The sequence below is a fragment of the Lygodium microphyllum genome, chromosome 5, assembly GCF_053477565.2.
Source record: "Lygodium microphyllum isolate KBCC chromosome 5, Lygodium_microphyllum_v1.1.10, whole genome shotgun sequence".
NCBI lineage: Eukaryota > Viridiplantae > Streptophyta > Polypodiopsida > Schizaeales > Lygodiaceae > Lygodium > Lygodium microphyllum.
In genome coordinates this window covers 122,004,358-122,019,751 of record NC_141139.1, presented here as the reverse complement: position 1 = coordinate 122,019,751, position 15,394 = coordinate 122,004,358, and the positions used below count along the sequence as shown (strand labels likewise).

Sequence of the window (15,394 nt, the reverse complement as noted above, 5' to 3'; positions counted from 1 at the left end):
TTCATTGGTAGAATTTTTTGAGCAGATCTACAAGGTTTTGGTCAGTTGAGATCTATTGACAAGCTCAATAGACTTGTCCTCAACGACCTCTCTGATGAAGTGGTAACACACCTCAATGTGTTTCATCTTCATATGGAAGATCAGATTCTTTGCTAATGGGATAGCGCTCATAGATTCCGAATGTAGTGTAGGGACCACATCAATAATACCAAGGTTTGCCTAATTAGAGAGACTCCTTGCAAGCCTTTGTGTCTATAGCATACTTGACCTCGATGGTAGAGAGTACCTATATTTCAGCACCTTGGATATCCCAAGAAACCTCACCTCTTGCAAATAGTAGACATTGTCTAGATAATCTAAGAACCATTTGCCTTGGAGTTTAGTCATCAAACGATCAACTATGACTACTATAATAACCAAGAATACAAAAGGCTGAAGTGTTTTTGGAGTCACATACAAGGCTTTTGTTTCCCTTTTTAGATTCTGTTAATACATAGTGCTCCCTGAGAGAAGTACTTGGGCTTCTCCCACCAAGAAATGATCTAAACTTTTTGACATTTGGATTGTTTGGACTCTTTGTCTTGGATGTACAATAAATTTTACATGTAATACATGTAGAGTCTGAATTGTTGGGCTTTGTCATTATCTTGTGTAAAGGCTTTGGCAGACTTGGCAGAAGGCTTTATGATTGATTCATGATGTATAGACATGTCTTGAAGAAAACTTGATTTCTAGACACTACAAGGGAATGGGGCAATAGCAATGGCCATTTGTGATGCAAAAACGCGGTGTCACTAAAAGCGTTGCTATATGCATTGATATTAGTGTTGCAAATACAATTTGCGATGCATATAGTGACGCATATAGCGACACTAATAGCGACACTAATAGAGACACTAATACCAATGTCGGTCTGAGAAAAAAGTTTTGAAAACACGGCATGACATTTGCCGAGAAAACATTTGCGAGAAAGAATGAAAGAGAGAGTGAGAGAGCTTTGAGAGGGAGAGGGAGAGGGAGAGGGGGAGAGAGAGAGAGGGGGGGCTCATCACCATCGTCATCGGCTCCACTGCTATTATACATGAAGAAGAAAGAGAAATATGCAAGGGAGAAGGGAGGGAGGAAGGTGCGAAGAGGAGGTACAAAGGGGTTTCATCTTCAGGCCTTTGAGGTAGGTACATTGTCTCTTCTTGCTTTATTTTTGTGTTCTCTTCTTTTATTTTTTGTTTTTCTTTGCAAAGAGATGCATGAAAAGAGAGGGAGAGAAGAAGGGAGAAGAAAGGGAGAGGAAGAGAGAAAGGAGAGAAAGAGAAAGAGGAAGAGAGAAATGAGAGATGAAGGGAGGAGAGAGAAGGATGAGTGAGAGAGAAACAAGGGAGAGAGGGGGGAGAAACAAAGAGAGAGGAAACAAAGAAAGGGAATAGAGAGAGAAATAGAGGGGGAGAGAAAAAGAAAGAGGGAGAGGGAAGGAATAGAGGAGGAGGAGGTAGAAAAGAAAGGTGAGGTAAAGAGAGGAAGGAGAGTGAAAAGAAGAGAGAGAGAGGGAGAAAGAGAGATAGAGAGAAAAATAGAGAGAGAGAGAGGAAGAGAGAAATAGGAAAACAATAAGAGAATGAGAGAGAAGGAAAAGAAAGAAAAGTAAAGGGAGAGGGGGAGAGATAGTTAAAGAGAGGTGGGGTGACATTGCTTTCAATATCTTTGTTTTTTAAGCTTTTTAAATTCTATCTTTGATTGTGTTTGCAACAAGATGCATTGAGACTGAGAGTGGGAAGGGAAGGAGAGAGAGAAATAGAGAGAAAAAGAGAGGGGAATGAAGAGAGAGACGGAGAGAAATAGAAAAGGGGAGAGATAGGGGCTTCATAAAAAAGCATCAAAACTCGAGCGTGGCATTTTATAGGTTTGTAAATGAGAGAGAGAGAGAGAGAGAGAGAGAGAGAGAGAGAGAGAGAGAGAGAGAGAGAGAGAGAGAGAGAGAGAGAGAGAGAGAGAGAGGTCACCATCACTATCGCCATCCACGAAGAGAGAGGAGACAAGTGTAAAGGAGAAGGAACGAACGAAGGAGGGAACCCGTGAAGGAGAAGAAGAAGAAGAAGAAGAGAAGCAGAGAAGGATTCTTCTTCGATCTTTGAGGTAAGTGCATTCTCTCTTCTCTCTTTCTTTTTATCTTTTCTTTACTTCTCTCTTTCTTTTTGTTGATGAAGAGATATATAGAGAGAAGAAGAGAGAGAGATCAAAGAGAGAGAGAGAGAGAGAGAGAGAGAGAGAGAGAGAGAGAGAGAGAGAGAGAGAGAGAGAGCCCTACCATCGCCATTGCCACCGCATCCATGAAAAGAGAGGGGACAACTACAAATGAGGAGGGAACCCATGAAGGAGAAGAAGAAGAATGAGAGAAGTAAGAGAATTCTTCTTCAAGCTTTGAGATAAGTGCATTCTCTCTTCTGTCTTTCTTTTTGTTGATGAAGAGATGTATAGATTTGTTGATGAAGAGATGTATAGAGAGAAGAAGGGAGAGAGATCAATGCAAGAGAGAGAGAGAGAGAGAGAGAGAGAGAGAGAGAGAGAGAGAGAGAGAGAGAGAGAGAGAGAGAGAGAGAGAGAGAGAGAGAGAGAGAGGCCGCTGCCGTTGCTACTACCATTTCCATCACCATCCATGAAAAGAGAGGAGACAACTATACCCAAAGGAGGAGGGAACCCATGAAGGAGAAGAAGAAGAAGAAGAAGGAAAGAGGCGTGAAAGTATTCTTCTTCAAGCTTTAAGATAAGTGTATTCTCTCCTCTGTCTTTTCTTCACTTCTCTCTTTCTTATTGTTTATGAAGAGATTCATATATATATATATATATATATATATATATATATATATATATATATATATATATATATAGAGCGATGGAGAAAAAAATGAAGAGAGAGAAATGAAGAGAGGGAGGGAGGGAGGGAGGGAAAGAAGGAGTGAAATAAAGATAGGGAGGGGGAGGGAAAGAGAGAAATAGAGAGGGGGAGAGAGATAAAAAGAAGAAATAGAGAGATACGAGGCTAGGAGAAGAAATCATATTGAGAACCACACTTTGGACATGTCTCCATAGTCTTATATTCTCCTCGAAACAGTATGCAATCATAGATACATGCATGGATGCTATTGTAGTCCATACCAAGCTTTCGTAAAACATGTCGTGCATCATCATGAGACTCGGGCATGGTATTTGCAAGTGTAATATATGATACTTCGGTAACCTGAAAAAAATCATAAAACACCTTGAAAAAGTACAAATATTTTAATGATAGTGCTGAAAAGAAATCAACAAAGCGTACGTACAAGGTACCTGATCAACTCGGTCACACTCGCATCACTCCACCCGTATTTTGCTTGCACACTTAGGAGTGCAAGCAGTGTCTTTAGGCGAGATACTCGGCACCCATTATATAATGATATGGATGCTTGCTCTCTAAGCGGATCAGAAGTTTTGACATCCATGGGCATCAATGCATCGATCATGGCCTCCATCTCAAGCTCCAATATTGTAGATAAGTCTCGAAGGCTGCCTGTCTCCTCTGATATTGACGGTATAGATTGGGTAGTACCTTCCAAGTGGTGGATTGGCTCACACACTCCATCCATCACACTCCTCGAACTCTTCTAACTGGCCGCAAAGGGTGTACTCCTCCTTGGGACGAGACATCACCTCCCTGGATAGAAAATTTGCTAGCCATACCCAATCTTTTTGTATATGGTATTCAATTAGCTTGTGAATACAATGCATGATTGATATAAACTTTTCTTCCCGTGATCAATGATCTCAGATTTAAACTCACTGAAGCATCGTACTTGTTCTATAGACAATCGACGTTTTCGTCTAATTGCCAGCTTACATTGAGAGCAAGGACATGGGACACACTGATTAAGATAGGCCTCGCGATCTTGAATATCACGACCTTCATCGTTTTCCATGTGGTCTATGTTACGACAAACAATTTGTTTTTGTTATCATTCTTTTTTTTTTCTTAAATTATTTGAGAAGGGATTTCTTCTCTTGTAAGTCAGCAAAAATTAGCGTATGTAAAGTCTCCACCCACCCACAAATTAACGTATGTGTCAGAGTGTTTTCCGTCTCGTGCTATTGTACTAGACCTCACTGGACCTCACCACCACTCTCTCTTTGTTTTTTATCCATTCATTCTCTCCTCTCCTTCCATCTCTCTCTCTCTTTCTCTTTCTTTATTATGCTATATGTTTATTCCCTCTCTCTCATTCCTTCTTCCTTTTTCTCTTCCTCCCCCTCTCTCATTTCCTTTAACAAAACATATCTCTCTCTCTACTACCAATTTCCTTTAACAAAACATCTCTCTCTCTCTACCACTACCACTACCACTACCACTACCACTACAATAAACAAGAAAAGAAGAAAAAACAACAACTACTACTACAAACAAGAAAATAAAAAAATACTACTACTACCACTACTACAACAACAATAACAAACAAGAAAACTAAACAGCAATAAACAAGAAAACAAAAAAAAAAACTATTACTACTACTACAACAACAACAAACAAGAAAACCACTACTACTACTACAACCACGACTACGACTATAACTACGACTACGATTACGACTACGACTACGACTACGACAAACCACTACCACTACCACTATAATAAATAAGAAAAGAAGAAAAAACAACAACTACTACTACTACTACTTTAACAACAAATAAGAAAAGAAGAAAAAACTACCACTACTACTACTACTACAAAAAAAAAACAAGAAAACTAAACAACAATAAACAAGAAAAGAAAAAAACTACTACTACTACTACTACAACAAATAAGAAAACTATTATTACTACTACTAGTACTACTACTACAATCACGACTACGATGACGACTACAACTACCACAATAACTCTCTCTCTCTACCACTACCACTACCACTACAATAAACAAGAAAAAAAGAGAAAAATCAACAACAACAACAGCTACTACTACTACAACAACAAACAAGAAAAGAAGAAAAAACCACTACTACTACCATTACTACAACAATAAAAAACAAGAAAACTAAACAACAATAAACAAGAAAAGAAAAAAAAAGAAAAACAACAACAACAACAAACAAGAAAACCACTAGTACTACTACTACTACTACTACTACTACTACCACGACTACGATGACTACGACTACGACTATAACTACCACAACAACAAACCACTACCACTACAATAAATAAGAAAAGAATAAAAAACTATTACTACTACTACTACTACTACAACAACAAACAAGAAAACTAAACAACAATAAATAAGAAAAGAAAAGAAAAAACTACTACTACTACAACAACAAACAAGAAAACTACTATTACTACTACTAGTACTACTATGACAATCACGACTACAATGACTACGACCACGACTACGACTACTACAACAACAAACTAGAAGAGAAGAAATTAAACAACTACTACTATCACTACCGCTACCACTACTACTACTATGACTACCACAACAATAACAAAATAGAAAATAAGAAATTAAACAACCACTCAAAATAAGAAATTAGACAACAACTACCACTACCACTACCACTACCACTACCACTACCACTACCACTACCACTACCACTACCATGACCACGACTATGACTACAACTACCACAACAACAACAAACAATAAAAAAAGAAAAGATGAAATAAAACAACAACAATAACAACAACCTCTCCCTCCTTCTTTCTCTCCCTCCCTCTCCCTCTCCCTCTCTTTCTCTCTTTCCCTATTATGTTTAATATTTTCTCCCTCTCTTTCTCGTTCATTTTTTCCTTTTCTCTCTTCCTCTCCCTCTCTCATTTCCTCTCCCTCTCTCAATACACATGATTTTTAACAAATTCAAGTAAAAGAAAAAGAGAAAAAACAAAAACAAAGCAAGAAGGAACAATGCACTCACCGTAAAGGCTCGAGGATGGATTCGGTGGCTCCTCTTCATGACGGTGGCTCCTCTTCACCCTCTATACACTTCCTCCTCTTCTTAGTCAACGGCGGTGACGACGGTGAGAAGCTTTCCCTCTCCCTATTTCTCTCTTTCTCTCCCTCTCCCTCTCAAATGCAAGATGGAGTTCGCTCTCCCTTTCGCTCTATCTTTTGTTTGTTCGCGCAAAATAACGCGCTCGGATTTCGATCCGCATTTTTTCGTCTGAGCACTCTCGCTATTTGCGTCACTATAATAGCGACACCGCTATTTTGCATCAAAAAATGTCATCGCTATGCCTCTCTATCCTTGTTGTGTATTAGCGTCGCAATATGCATCGCAAAGCGTCGTTATCATCATCGCTATCTACGTCAGTATCAGCATCGCATTTACCAATGCAAATAGTGATGCTGATAATGATGCTGATAGCGACTGTTCTATGGCATCGCTAATACCGACGTTTTTTGCAACGACGAGAAAAATTTTCTTTATGAACATTTTTGTCGCTTTGAAAGTGGGTATAATGCCTGTATCTTGTAGTGTGTATCTCTTGCATAGCAAATGCCTAGCGGTCCATGGAAACTAGCACATGGTCCTCTTTGTAGGGGTTATCTAGCATGATATAGGGTGGCTATGAACTAGTGGCTCGTTTAGTTCCAACACATTGATGTTGCATGGGAGTTGGCAATTAGCATCCTTATGTCAAATTGTACTTATTTCCATCAGGACATTTAGGTTGAGTTGTTTGCTATACAAAGAGAAAAGTTAGCTTTGTTACAAAAACTTTCCTTTTATTCCAGCAAATCTAATCATTTGGTTTTTGGGCAAGACATATCTATTAAAGTGTTAGACATACATCGTGACGCTTTCTCTTTATTGGTGCTCAAAATCTTTTTAATGCTATATTTCTCTTTCCTAGAATACTTATGATGATCTTGTTGCTTGCATTAGAAATACTTATTTCAACTTGTCACATTCCTCCTTAGACATCTTTTGAGAATCTTTTTGGTTGGTCTATGAGCCTTCCTTCTTGCTCTCTTTTGACTATTGTAAGGCCCCTATGTATTTGGCCATTGTCAGAGAGGTTTTAGTCAAAAGGTCGTATCCACTGGGGATCAAAGAGAGAAGGATATAGAGAATAGGAGATAGAAGAGAAGAAAAACAATAGGTAGGAGATTCAAATGAATCCCAAGAATGCTCACTACAACATATAGACCCAATAGCAACGTTTAAAACAACTGAATTATTCTTGGAAAAAATTACCCCCGTCATCGTTATTCGTGTCTCTATTAGCAACCCGATAAATTTGTCACTATTTACATCTCTATTAGTGTCACTATTAACGATACTAATTAGGATAGTGATGCAAATAGCGATAGTTGCAGATTAAATTTCCAATGCAAATAGTGACGGTTACAGAGGGCAAAAGAATTAGGTGGCATGGCTGTACCCTTCTAGCTATATGCACTAAATAATATTGTAAAATTCATTTGCCAATGTAACCTACACCTAATGTCTAAAAATTATGCATCAGATTTTCAAAAAAAAAAAGGAATTCTCTTATTGCAAAAGCTAGATATAATCAATTCGAAAAGGTATTACGCAAGGAACTTTTTCATCACTTGCTTAGGTCCGAGAAAAAGAAGAGCTTATGATTGCAAAAGCTAGATATAATGAATTCAAAAAAGTATTACTCAAGGAGCTTTTTTATCACTTACTTAGGCCCAAGAAGAAAAGCTTCACTTCAAGCTTTCATTGTAGTCAGGACCTTGAGGTATGAATAAGTCCCATTGATCTTCTACTCACTTCAACTTATTCCAAACTTGTTCAAGTCTTTTAGGGGGGAGCATTTGGACATTTGTAAGATTTATACCATGGCGTTGGAGCCAAAAACACTTATATAGGGAGTAGTAGTGTCTCTAAGCTCTACTTCTTCCTTCTTGTTTTTACATACGTCTAAGTCATCTTCTATCTCTTCTTTCTTTGTCTCACCCTTTATCAAAGGCATCATGTGTCTCATAAGAGGACATCGACCTGACTTACCCTCAATGTCAATGGATGGAGGTGTTTCAAGATCAAAGAATCAAGCTCATCCTCCCCCTTCTCAAACTTTATTTCTTGAGCTGCAACATATGATGCAAGGGTTCATCCTTCTAACATATCCACATATCTTTGTCTTCTTTCTTGTGTCCTAACTCCATCATGCATTCTTTAAGATAGGGGTAGTTAGTGTAGAGGTATTCTCCTTCTAGGTGGTTAGTTGATGGAAAAATATTTAGGGTAGTAGTATCCATCTCCTTGAGGAGGATATTTATTATAGAGGTATTGGTCTTCAAGGTAGCCTTCTCGGTAGTAGTCTTCAAGGTAGTAGTCGAGATAGCAACAACCGACTCCTTATTGGGGATGAGGTGTTCCAAGATCTAGGTTGAGCTCATCCTCTCCCTTTTCTTCTTCATCATCTTCATCTGACCAAAATTCTTCATCACTTTTCACATGTTTCTTCTTTTCTTAGCTCCTTAGTTCTTTTTTGGTTAGATTCACTCCATTTTTTAGCTCTTGGACTCTTTTAGCTCTCATTTGCTTCAAGCATGGTTTGGCCTACTCTCTGTGGCTTCTTTAGATCCAAAGGTGGTGTGTGGGCTCCAGGGATCCAAGGGCGCACTATAGATCATAGCCATCCGAAACCTCGTCCCGCCGCAAAGGAGCATCGAACAACTCTGCAAGCAAAAAAAGAAACAACTACACATCAGTCCACCATACAATAATGCATTCTAATTAAACATGGTAACTACGGACAAGAAAGATGAGTGACTTACAGGGCCGCCGTGTCCATACAATCGGTCGATCAATGCAGTGAGACCGTGTCTCTCTGCATATCGAGTCTCAAGGCCGGTGGGATCGTGATTTGTAATGGAGTGCTGCAAAGAAAACATAATACAACTGTTAGAAACACGATTGTCAGTACAAAGGATATTGTAAAAAAATAAGCAAGCAAAATAAAAGAAAAACTTACAAAGTCCTCCAGATATATCCTGTGTCTACCACTTCCTTCGTCTGGCCTAAGTTTGGAGCGTCGACCTCATCTACTGGAAACTAAAGCATCAGAGCGCATCGAAGTAGATCTAACAGAATGGCATGATGGTGCCCGAGACAGCTCCTGGTCTACCATATCTCTGAATCGAGCCATCTAATCTGGAGACATACATGTGAAGATCTCTTGTAGCTCCTCGTCGCTCATCCCTCGACTCATCATGTTGATCTAAATATCCACAAAGGTCACCTGCACATACCAAAAATGATGTTAGCATAATCAATATAAATCATACAAAGCATGGTAATCTAAATATTTAAAAAATGATCTTACTTAAAATGCATATCTTATGTACCCTTATAAGCGATTCGTCAACGAATTGAGTACATGGATGCTCCAAGTATGAAGTATCCTATGGTCCCATGTCAATCTCCTGACACAACTCCGCATACACTGGAAGGTCGATAGACATGTCACCACAAAAGGATGAGTCCACCTCATTCTCAAAGAATTCTTGGACTCCTATATTTCCATCATTGTTACCCGATGATAGCTCCTCTACATGCTTCAAGCTTTCGGTGGCCTCCACCCCTTGCAATATCGACCCCTGTCAATACGCTCCACGCGGAAATGCCGTCCGTGCGACCACGCTGCACTATATATTTTGTACTATACATTGAAACACTCAATTAGTTGTCGCATGTAAAATATAGATACGACAAACCCTAAACACATCATCACCTTTGGACTACATCCCCTCGAGAATTCCTACTCCTCCGTTGAGACCTCCGTCCCTTCGCGAGATGCTACCGTCAAAGCTCCATGCAACCATCGTGTTGACATAAACCGTGGCATCTCCTCAATGTCCTCGGGATATCGAATCGGTCGATGGCATGTACTATGTCGAAATTCAAATCGCGCTTCCTCTCGATCTTTCCTATCTTCTTGGTACCTAGCGAGTCACGTCTCCATAGAGGCATGGTGCAACATACAAAAGCGATTCACTTTCTCCTCCATTGCAGCATCCATTCTTTTTTCTATCCCATTTTCAACCACCACATCTCCGGTCAGTCTATCATCGTCCTTCAGCGACCATAGTGTACTATTGTCTGAATCCACCGTTGGTAGCCATTGTGAAATATGCACTACTGCCTCAGACACTAACCAACCTTCAACCATGCTACCTTCTGGCCAAGCTCGTTGTCGCACAAAGCCTTTCAGGGTTTTCATGAAGCACTCCAAGAAGAACATCCATCGGTATGGACAGGTCCAGCAATCTCCACTTTATCTACAAGATGCACAAGAAGGTGGATTTGTATCATGAGCATGCTGGTAGGCAGGTATTTCTCAAAGAGACAGACCGTCTCTACTGCTGCCTTGTGGATTCAATAGAGGACGTCTTAATCTCCTTCTATGCGATCTATTACACTAAAGTTGACAACTTGTAAATTGCCCTGTGTATTTCTGAAGTAAGACATCCTGCGATCATGATCGGTAATACAAACTACCACAAATGAGAACGCATTATAAACAATGGCTACACTCCAAATAGCAAAATACACAGGCCACTTACAATCCATTCGTGGTACAAACCTGACATATCTTATGCCAATCATGGGATTTTAGCCCTGATGAGGGATGGTTTTCCCTTGCAAGTTCTGTCGATACCTGTGAGCACCACACTTTGGACGTCTCCATAGTCTCGTATTCTCCTCGAAACAGTATGCAATCGTTGATACATGCATGGATGCTGTTATAGTCCATGCCAAGATTTCGTAAAACATATCGCACATCATCAGAGACTTAGGCATGGTATTTACAAGTGGTAATATATGATACTTCAGTAACCTTAAAAAAAATAATAAAACACCTTGAAAAAGCACAAATGTTTTTTTATGATAGTGCCGAAAAGAAATCAACGAAGCTTACGTACAAGGTACTTGAACAACTCGGTCACACTCACATCGCTCCACTCGTATTTTGCTTGCACACTTAGGAGTGCAAGCAGTGTCTTCACGCGAGATACTCGACACCCATCATATAATGGTACGGATGCTTCCTCTCTAAGCGGATCAGATGTCTCGACATCATGGGCATCAATGCATTGATCATTGCCTCCATCTCAAGCTCCAAGATTGTAGGAAAGTTTGGAAGGCTGCTTGTCTCCTTTAGTATTGACGATATAGATTGGGTAATACCTTCCAAGTGGAGGATTGGCTCAGGCACTCTATCCATCGCACGCCCACGAACTCTTCTAACTGGCCGCAAAGGGTACACTCCTCGGGACGAGACGTCACCTCCTTGGATAGAAAATTTGCCAGCCACACCCAATGTTTTTGTATATGATATTCAATTAGTTTACAAATACAATGCATGATTGATATACACTTTTCTTACCGTTTTCTCAAAATCTGAGATCGCATGATCAATGATCTCTGATTGAAACTCGCCAAAGTGTCGTATGTGTTCTATAGACAATTGAAGTTTTCATCTAATTGCCAGCTTACATTGAGAGCAAGGACATGGGACACACTGATTAAGATACACCTCGCGATCTTGAACATCATGACCTTCCACTACAACACAATGCCGCCATACACGCGTCCATTACACGCGAAAAGTTACGGGCGCGTGTATGGTCGTTTATACTTACAGCAATATCGGGCGCGTGTATACATGCATGTAACAGCGCGTGTATAATTGCATGTGAGGGCGCGTGTATTTGCGCGTTAAGTCTGTCATAATACACGCTCTGTTACACGCGACACAGAGCCTAACTACAGAAATCCATTTCTTTTCAAAACAGAAAACCATTAAGTTTTAAAAATGTCATTGTGCATTGCAGTGTTTACAAACCATTACAAAATCCCACTACATGCACTTACAACAACGTAATATATTGAAAAATATATCTTTATATGGTTATTGAAAGACAAAGTATACAATAGAAATGTCATGAATTTGGAACAATACAGTGATGGATTGGTTAGGGTTCGATCTCATCTTCAATAAGATCCATCCTTGCCAAACGATCAACATCAATATCCATTTGATCAATTTGTAAGGCTACTATCGCTATTTGAAGATCATTCTACTATTGATATTTTGCCCATATTCCTCAATTGATCAAATGGATATTGATGTTATCGATAGTAGAATGATCTTCAAATAGCGATAGTAGAATGGATATGTCTTGGATTGTAGAATGAATTGATCAAATGGATATGTCTTGGATTGTGCCACAATAATCATCAATTTTTCCATTGGCTCCCTCAAAGCTACTAATGACACCGCAATCTTGTGTATTCCTCTTTTCATCTATTCTTTGTGTTCGAAAATGCTTGCCTTCACACCATATAGCATTGAACATAGTTCACTGGACCAAAATATAAGCAATATCTATGTAAGCAATTAATGTGAATAAATATGAAAAGCCAATCACTTACAAAGAATGCAAATTTACATTTGTTCTATGTACCTTTAACATGCATCCTCGTGCATACTCCCATTCTTCCGCCGTGATATGCAGCCCCTCATCTCTCTCTGCTCTCTCCATTTCCTCATGCAACCAATCAACATGAATATCATTCGGAAGTGTTGCTAGATGCTTAGGGTACGCCTTACGAGAGCCATGTTGCCTCCGAAAGAGAGCTCTGTCTGCTTGCCTTTTTGTCTTTGCATCCTCGTATCTTGTAACCCATCTGCTCATCACATCACTATTAAGGATGCAAGTGAAATTAAGATCATCAATCAATGTTCTCTCAATTACTTTGCTCTGTCCTTTTCCTTGAGGCACAATAGACGTCATCCTCAAGTCCTCTTCATTGCTCCATAGTCGCGGCAAAGAGCTATCCACCTGATCAAGAAATTCTGATATATATACAAGAGACTCTTGTATCAACCAACCCTCAGCCATGCTTCCTTCGGGCCTTGCACTTTGCCTCACAAAGTCTTTTAAGGTCTTCATGAAGCGCTCTAGGAAGAACATCCAACGGGCATGCACAGTGCCACATAAAGCAATTTCATCCACTAAATGCACAATGAGATGTAGTTGACTTGTGAGAATGGTTCGCGGAAAAGTCTCCTCTACCATACAAACCACCTCCACTGCCATAACACGCGCATCATCCAATGTGGCTGGATCAATTGCTTTGGAACTAACATATCTGAAAAATAAATGCACAGTACGTTATACCTCATGCACATTCATTTTGCAAGGTATAATGAAGGGTGATCTTACATGGGATTTACATACCTCACAAGCTCGCCCATCTTATAAATACATCTTTTCAAACTCCTGTCTGCACAATGGTCGATGCTAGTAGGTAGTATGAACTGCGCACATAAGAGCACATGTATATTTGGGTTAGGGCATTACAAAATTTAATTTCAACCTACAATAATTGGAAAACACTTACTTGGAGCATCTTGTGCCAATCGTGGGACTTCAACCCATGTAGTTGCTCAACCCCTCTTTTCTTAGTGGTTGTAAACGCTCCCTTCAACGATCTCATGCATCCAGTGGGAGTACGCAAAGTGGTGATGGCTTGCTTTACCTGCTTCTCCTCCTTCTTTGATATAATCCAGGGAGCAGGCGGAAGACGAACGTGCCCACCCTCCTCTCGTGGCCAAGCTTGACGCATACGTCCTGCGACCTGCAAGTCCTCCCGTACGCTAACATTGTCTCTTTTACCAATAACATGTTCCCAAATACTAGATCCCACATTCTTGAAGATGTGCATGGGATCAAGAAGATGGTTGATCTTGAGATGGGTCCAATATGGTAGCCGGAAAAAAATGGAGTACCTACACAAGGGATTGCAGACTGTCATCTTTATTCCAACTTTAGAGACTACACAAAACAAGATTGAAAACAATGGAGATGTACCTGTTCATGCCATCTGGAGGAAGAACATTTGAAGACTCCCAAATACGCTTCCAATCTTTTGCACGAAGTGTCTGTGGATGAATGTTCCTCTTACTAGGAGCATATTTAGGGCGATCTGATGGGAGAAATTGATGATGATTATCGAATATGGTCTTACACAAACCATCAGCATACTCATGTACCAATGAAGGGCCACATATAGGACATGCATGTTTACCCGATGTCCTCAAACCTGTTAAAATAAAAAAAAAGTTAGAATAATAAAGTCAATAGTTATAATTGATATAGCTAGTAGTATTAGAGTCGGGAGGTAGTTAGAATTCTTACCAGAACAATCGCTGTATCCTGGAAAGTCATGCATTGTCCACATCAACACTGCTTTTAAGTCGAAGTGTCGAGAGGAGGGAGGCCTACTAATGTCCACTACCGCAACACCTCTCCATAGTTCCTCCAACTCATCAATCAACGGTTCAAGATAAACATCCATATGCTTGACTTTATGTTTCCCTGGAATCAGAAGGGATAACATAAGATGTCCCTTCTTGATCGCCATTGATGGTGGAAGGTTGTAATTCACCAACACAACCGGCCACACGCTGTATGCGGTGCTCTTGAAACCAAACGGATTCACTCCATCCATACCTAGGCCAAGTCTCAAGTTTCTGGGCTCTGTTTTAAAGCTGGGCCACTCATCTTCAATATGCTTCCAAGCAGGAGTGTCTGCAGGAATTCTCCACATGCCATCATCCGATCGATGCGAGGAATGCCATGACATGAGCTCTGCTATGGATTTGCACTTGAACATGTGTTTGATGCGAGGAATTATAGGAAAGTGTCGCAAGACTTTACGAGGTACATCAAAACTCTTCACATCTGTTCTATACCTTGCTTCACCACAAGTGGGACACTGTCGAGCCTCCTTATGCGTCCCACGAAAGAGAATGCAATCATTGACGCATGCATGTATGCGATCATAATCCAATCCTCCAAGAGATGTCACATAGCGCCTCGCTTTGTCTCTTGAGGTGGGTAGTCTATTCCCCTTTGGAAGCATGTTTGATAATAGCCTGCATCCAATATCATCAATTAGCCCATAACCCTAAACCCTATACTGTAAACCAAAAACCACTAACTCAAATTTGCAAGTTACAATGCTTACTTCAATAATGCGTCAAGACTTGCATTGCTCCATCCATAAACTGTTTGTATATTGAGCAGTTCAAGTGAAGCACGTAAAATAGAGAATGTGCACCCTTCAAAAACCGGTGTCGATGAAGCGTTGTAGAGATGCTCTTGTTCCATATCATTGTCGTCCACACCTTTGCGATCATCCCTAAAAAGATTCCGCACCATGTCATCAAACACTTCCTCTTCCACAACTTCGTGGGGTGCAGGGCTATTGTCATCCCTTTCCCACTCATCTCCGACAACAGATCCCGAAGCTCCAGCATCATCTCGTCGACGCTTTGCATGCTCTCGCCGTGCGTATGGCACCATGTTAGGGTGTGGTACTGCATC

The 15,394-nt window shown here is 40.2% G+C and overlaps 1 protein-coding gene across 1 annotated transcript; it reads right to left on the bottom strand.

The window, feature by feature from the left end:
- Positions 1 to 13,833: 13,833 nt before the first annotated feature.
- LOC148036352 (uncharacterized) lies at positions 13,834 to 14,429 on the bottom strand. Its single transcript, XM_087678924.1, has 2 exons — positions 14,204 to 14,429; positions 13,834 to 14,108 (listed from the first exon to the last, which is right to left on the bottom strand). The coding sequence occupies exons 1-2, from the start codon at positions 14,427 to 14,429 to the stop codon at positions 13,834 to 13,836; spliced, it is 501 nt and encodes a 166-aa protein (XP_087535050.1).
- Positions 14,430 to 15,394: the final 965 nt, after the last annotated feature.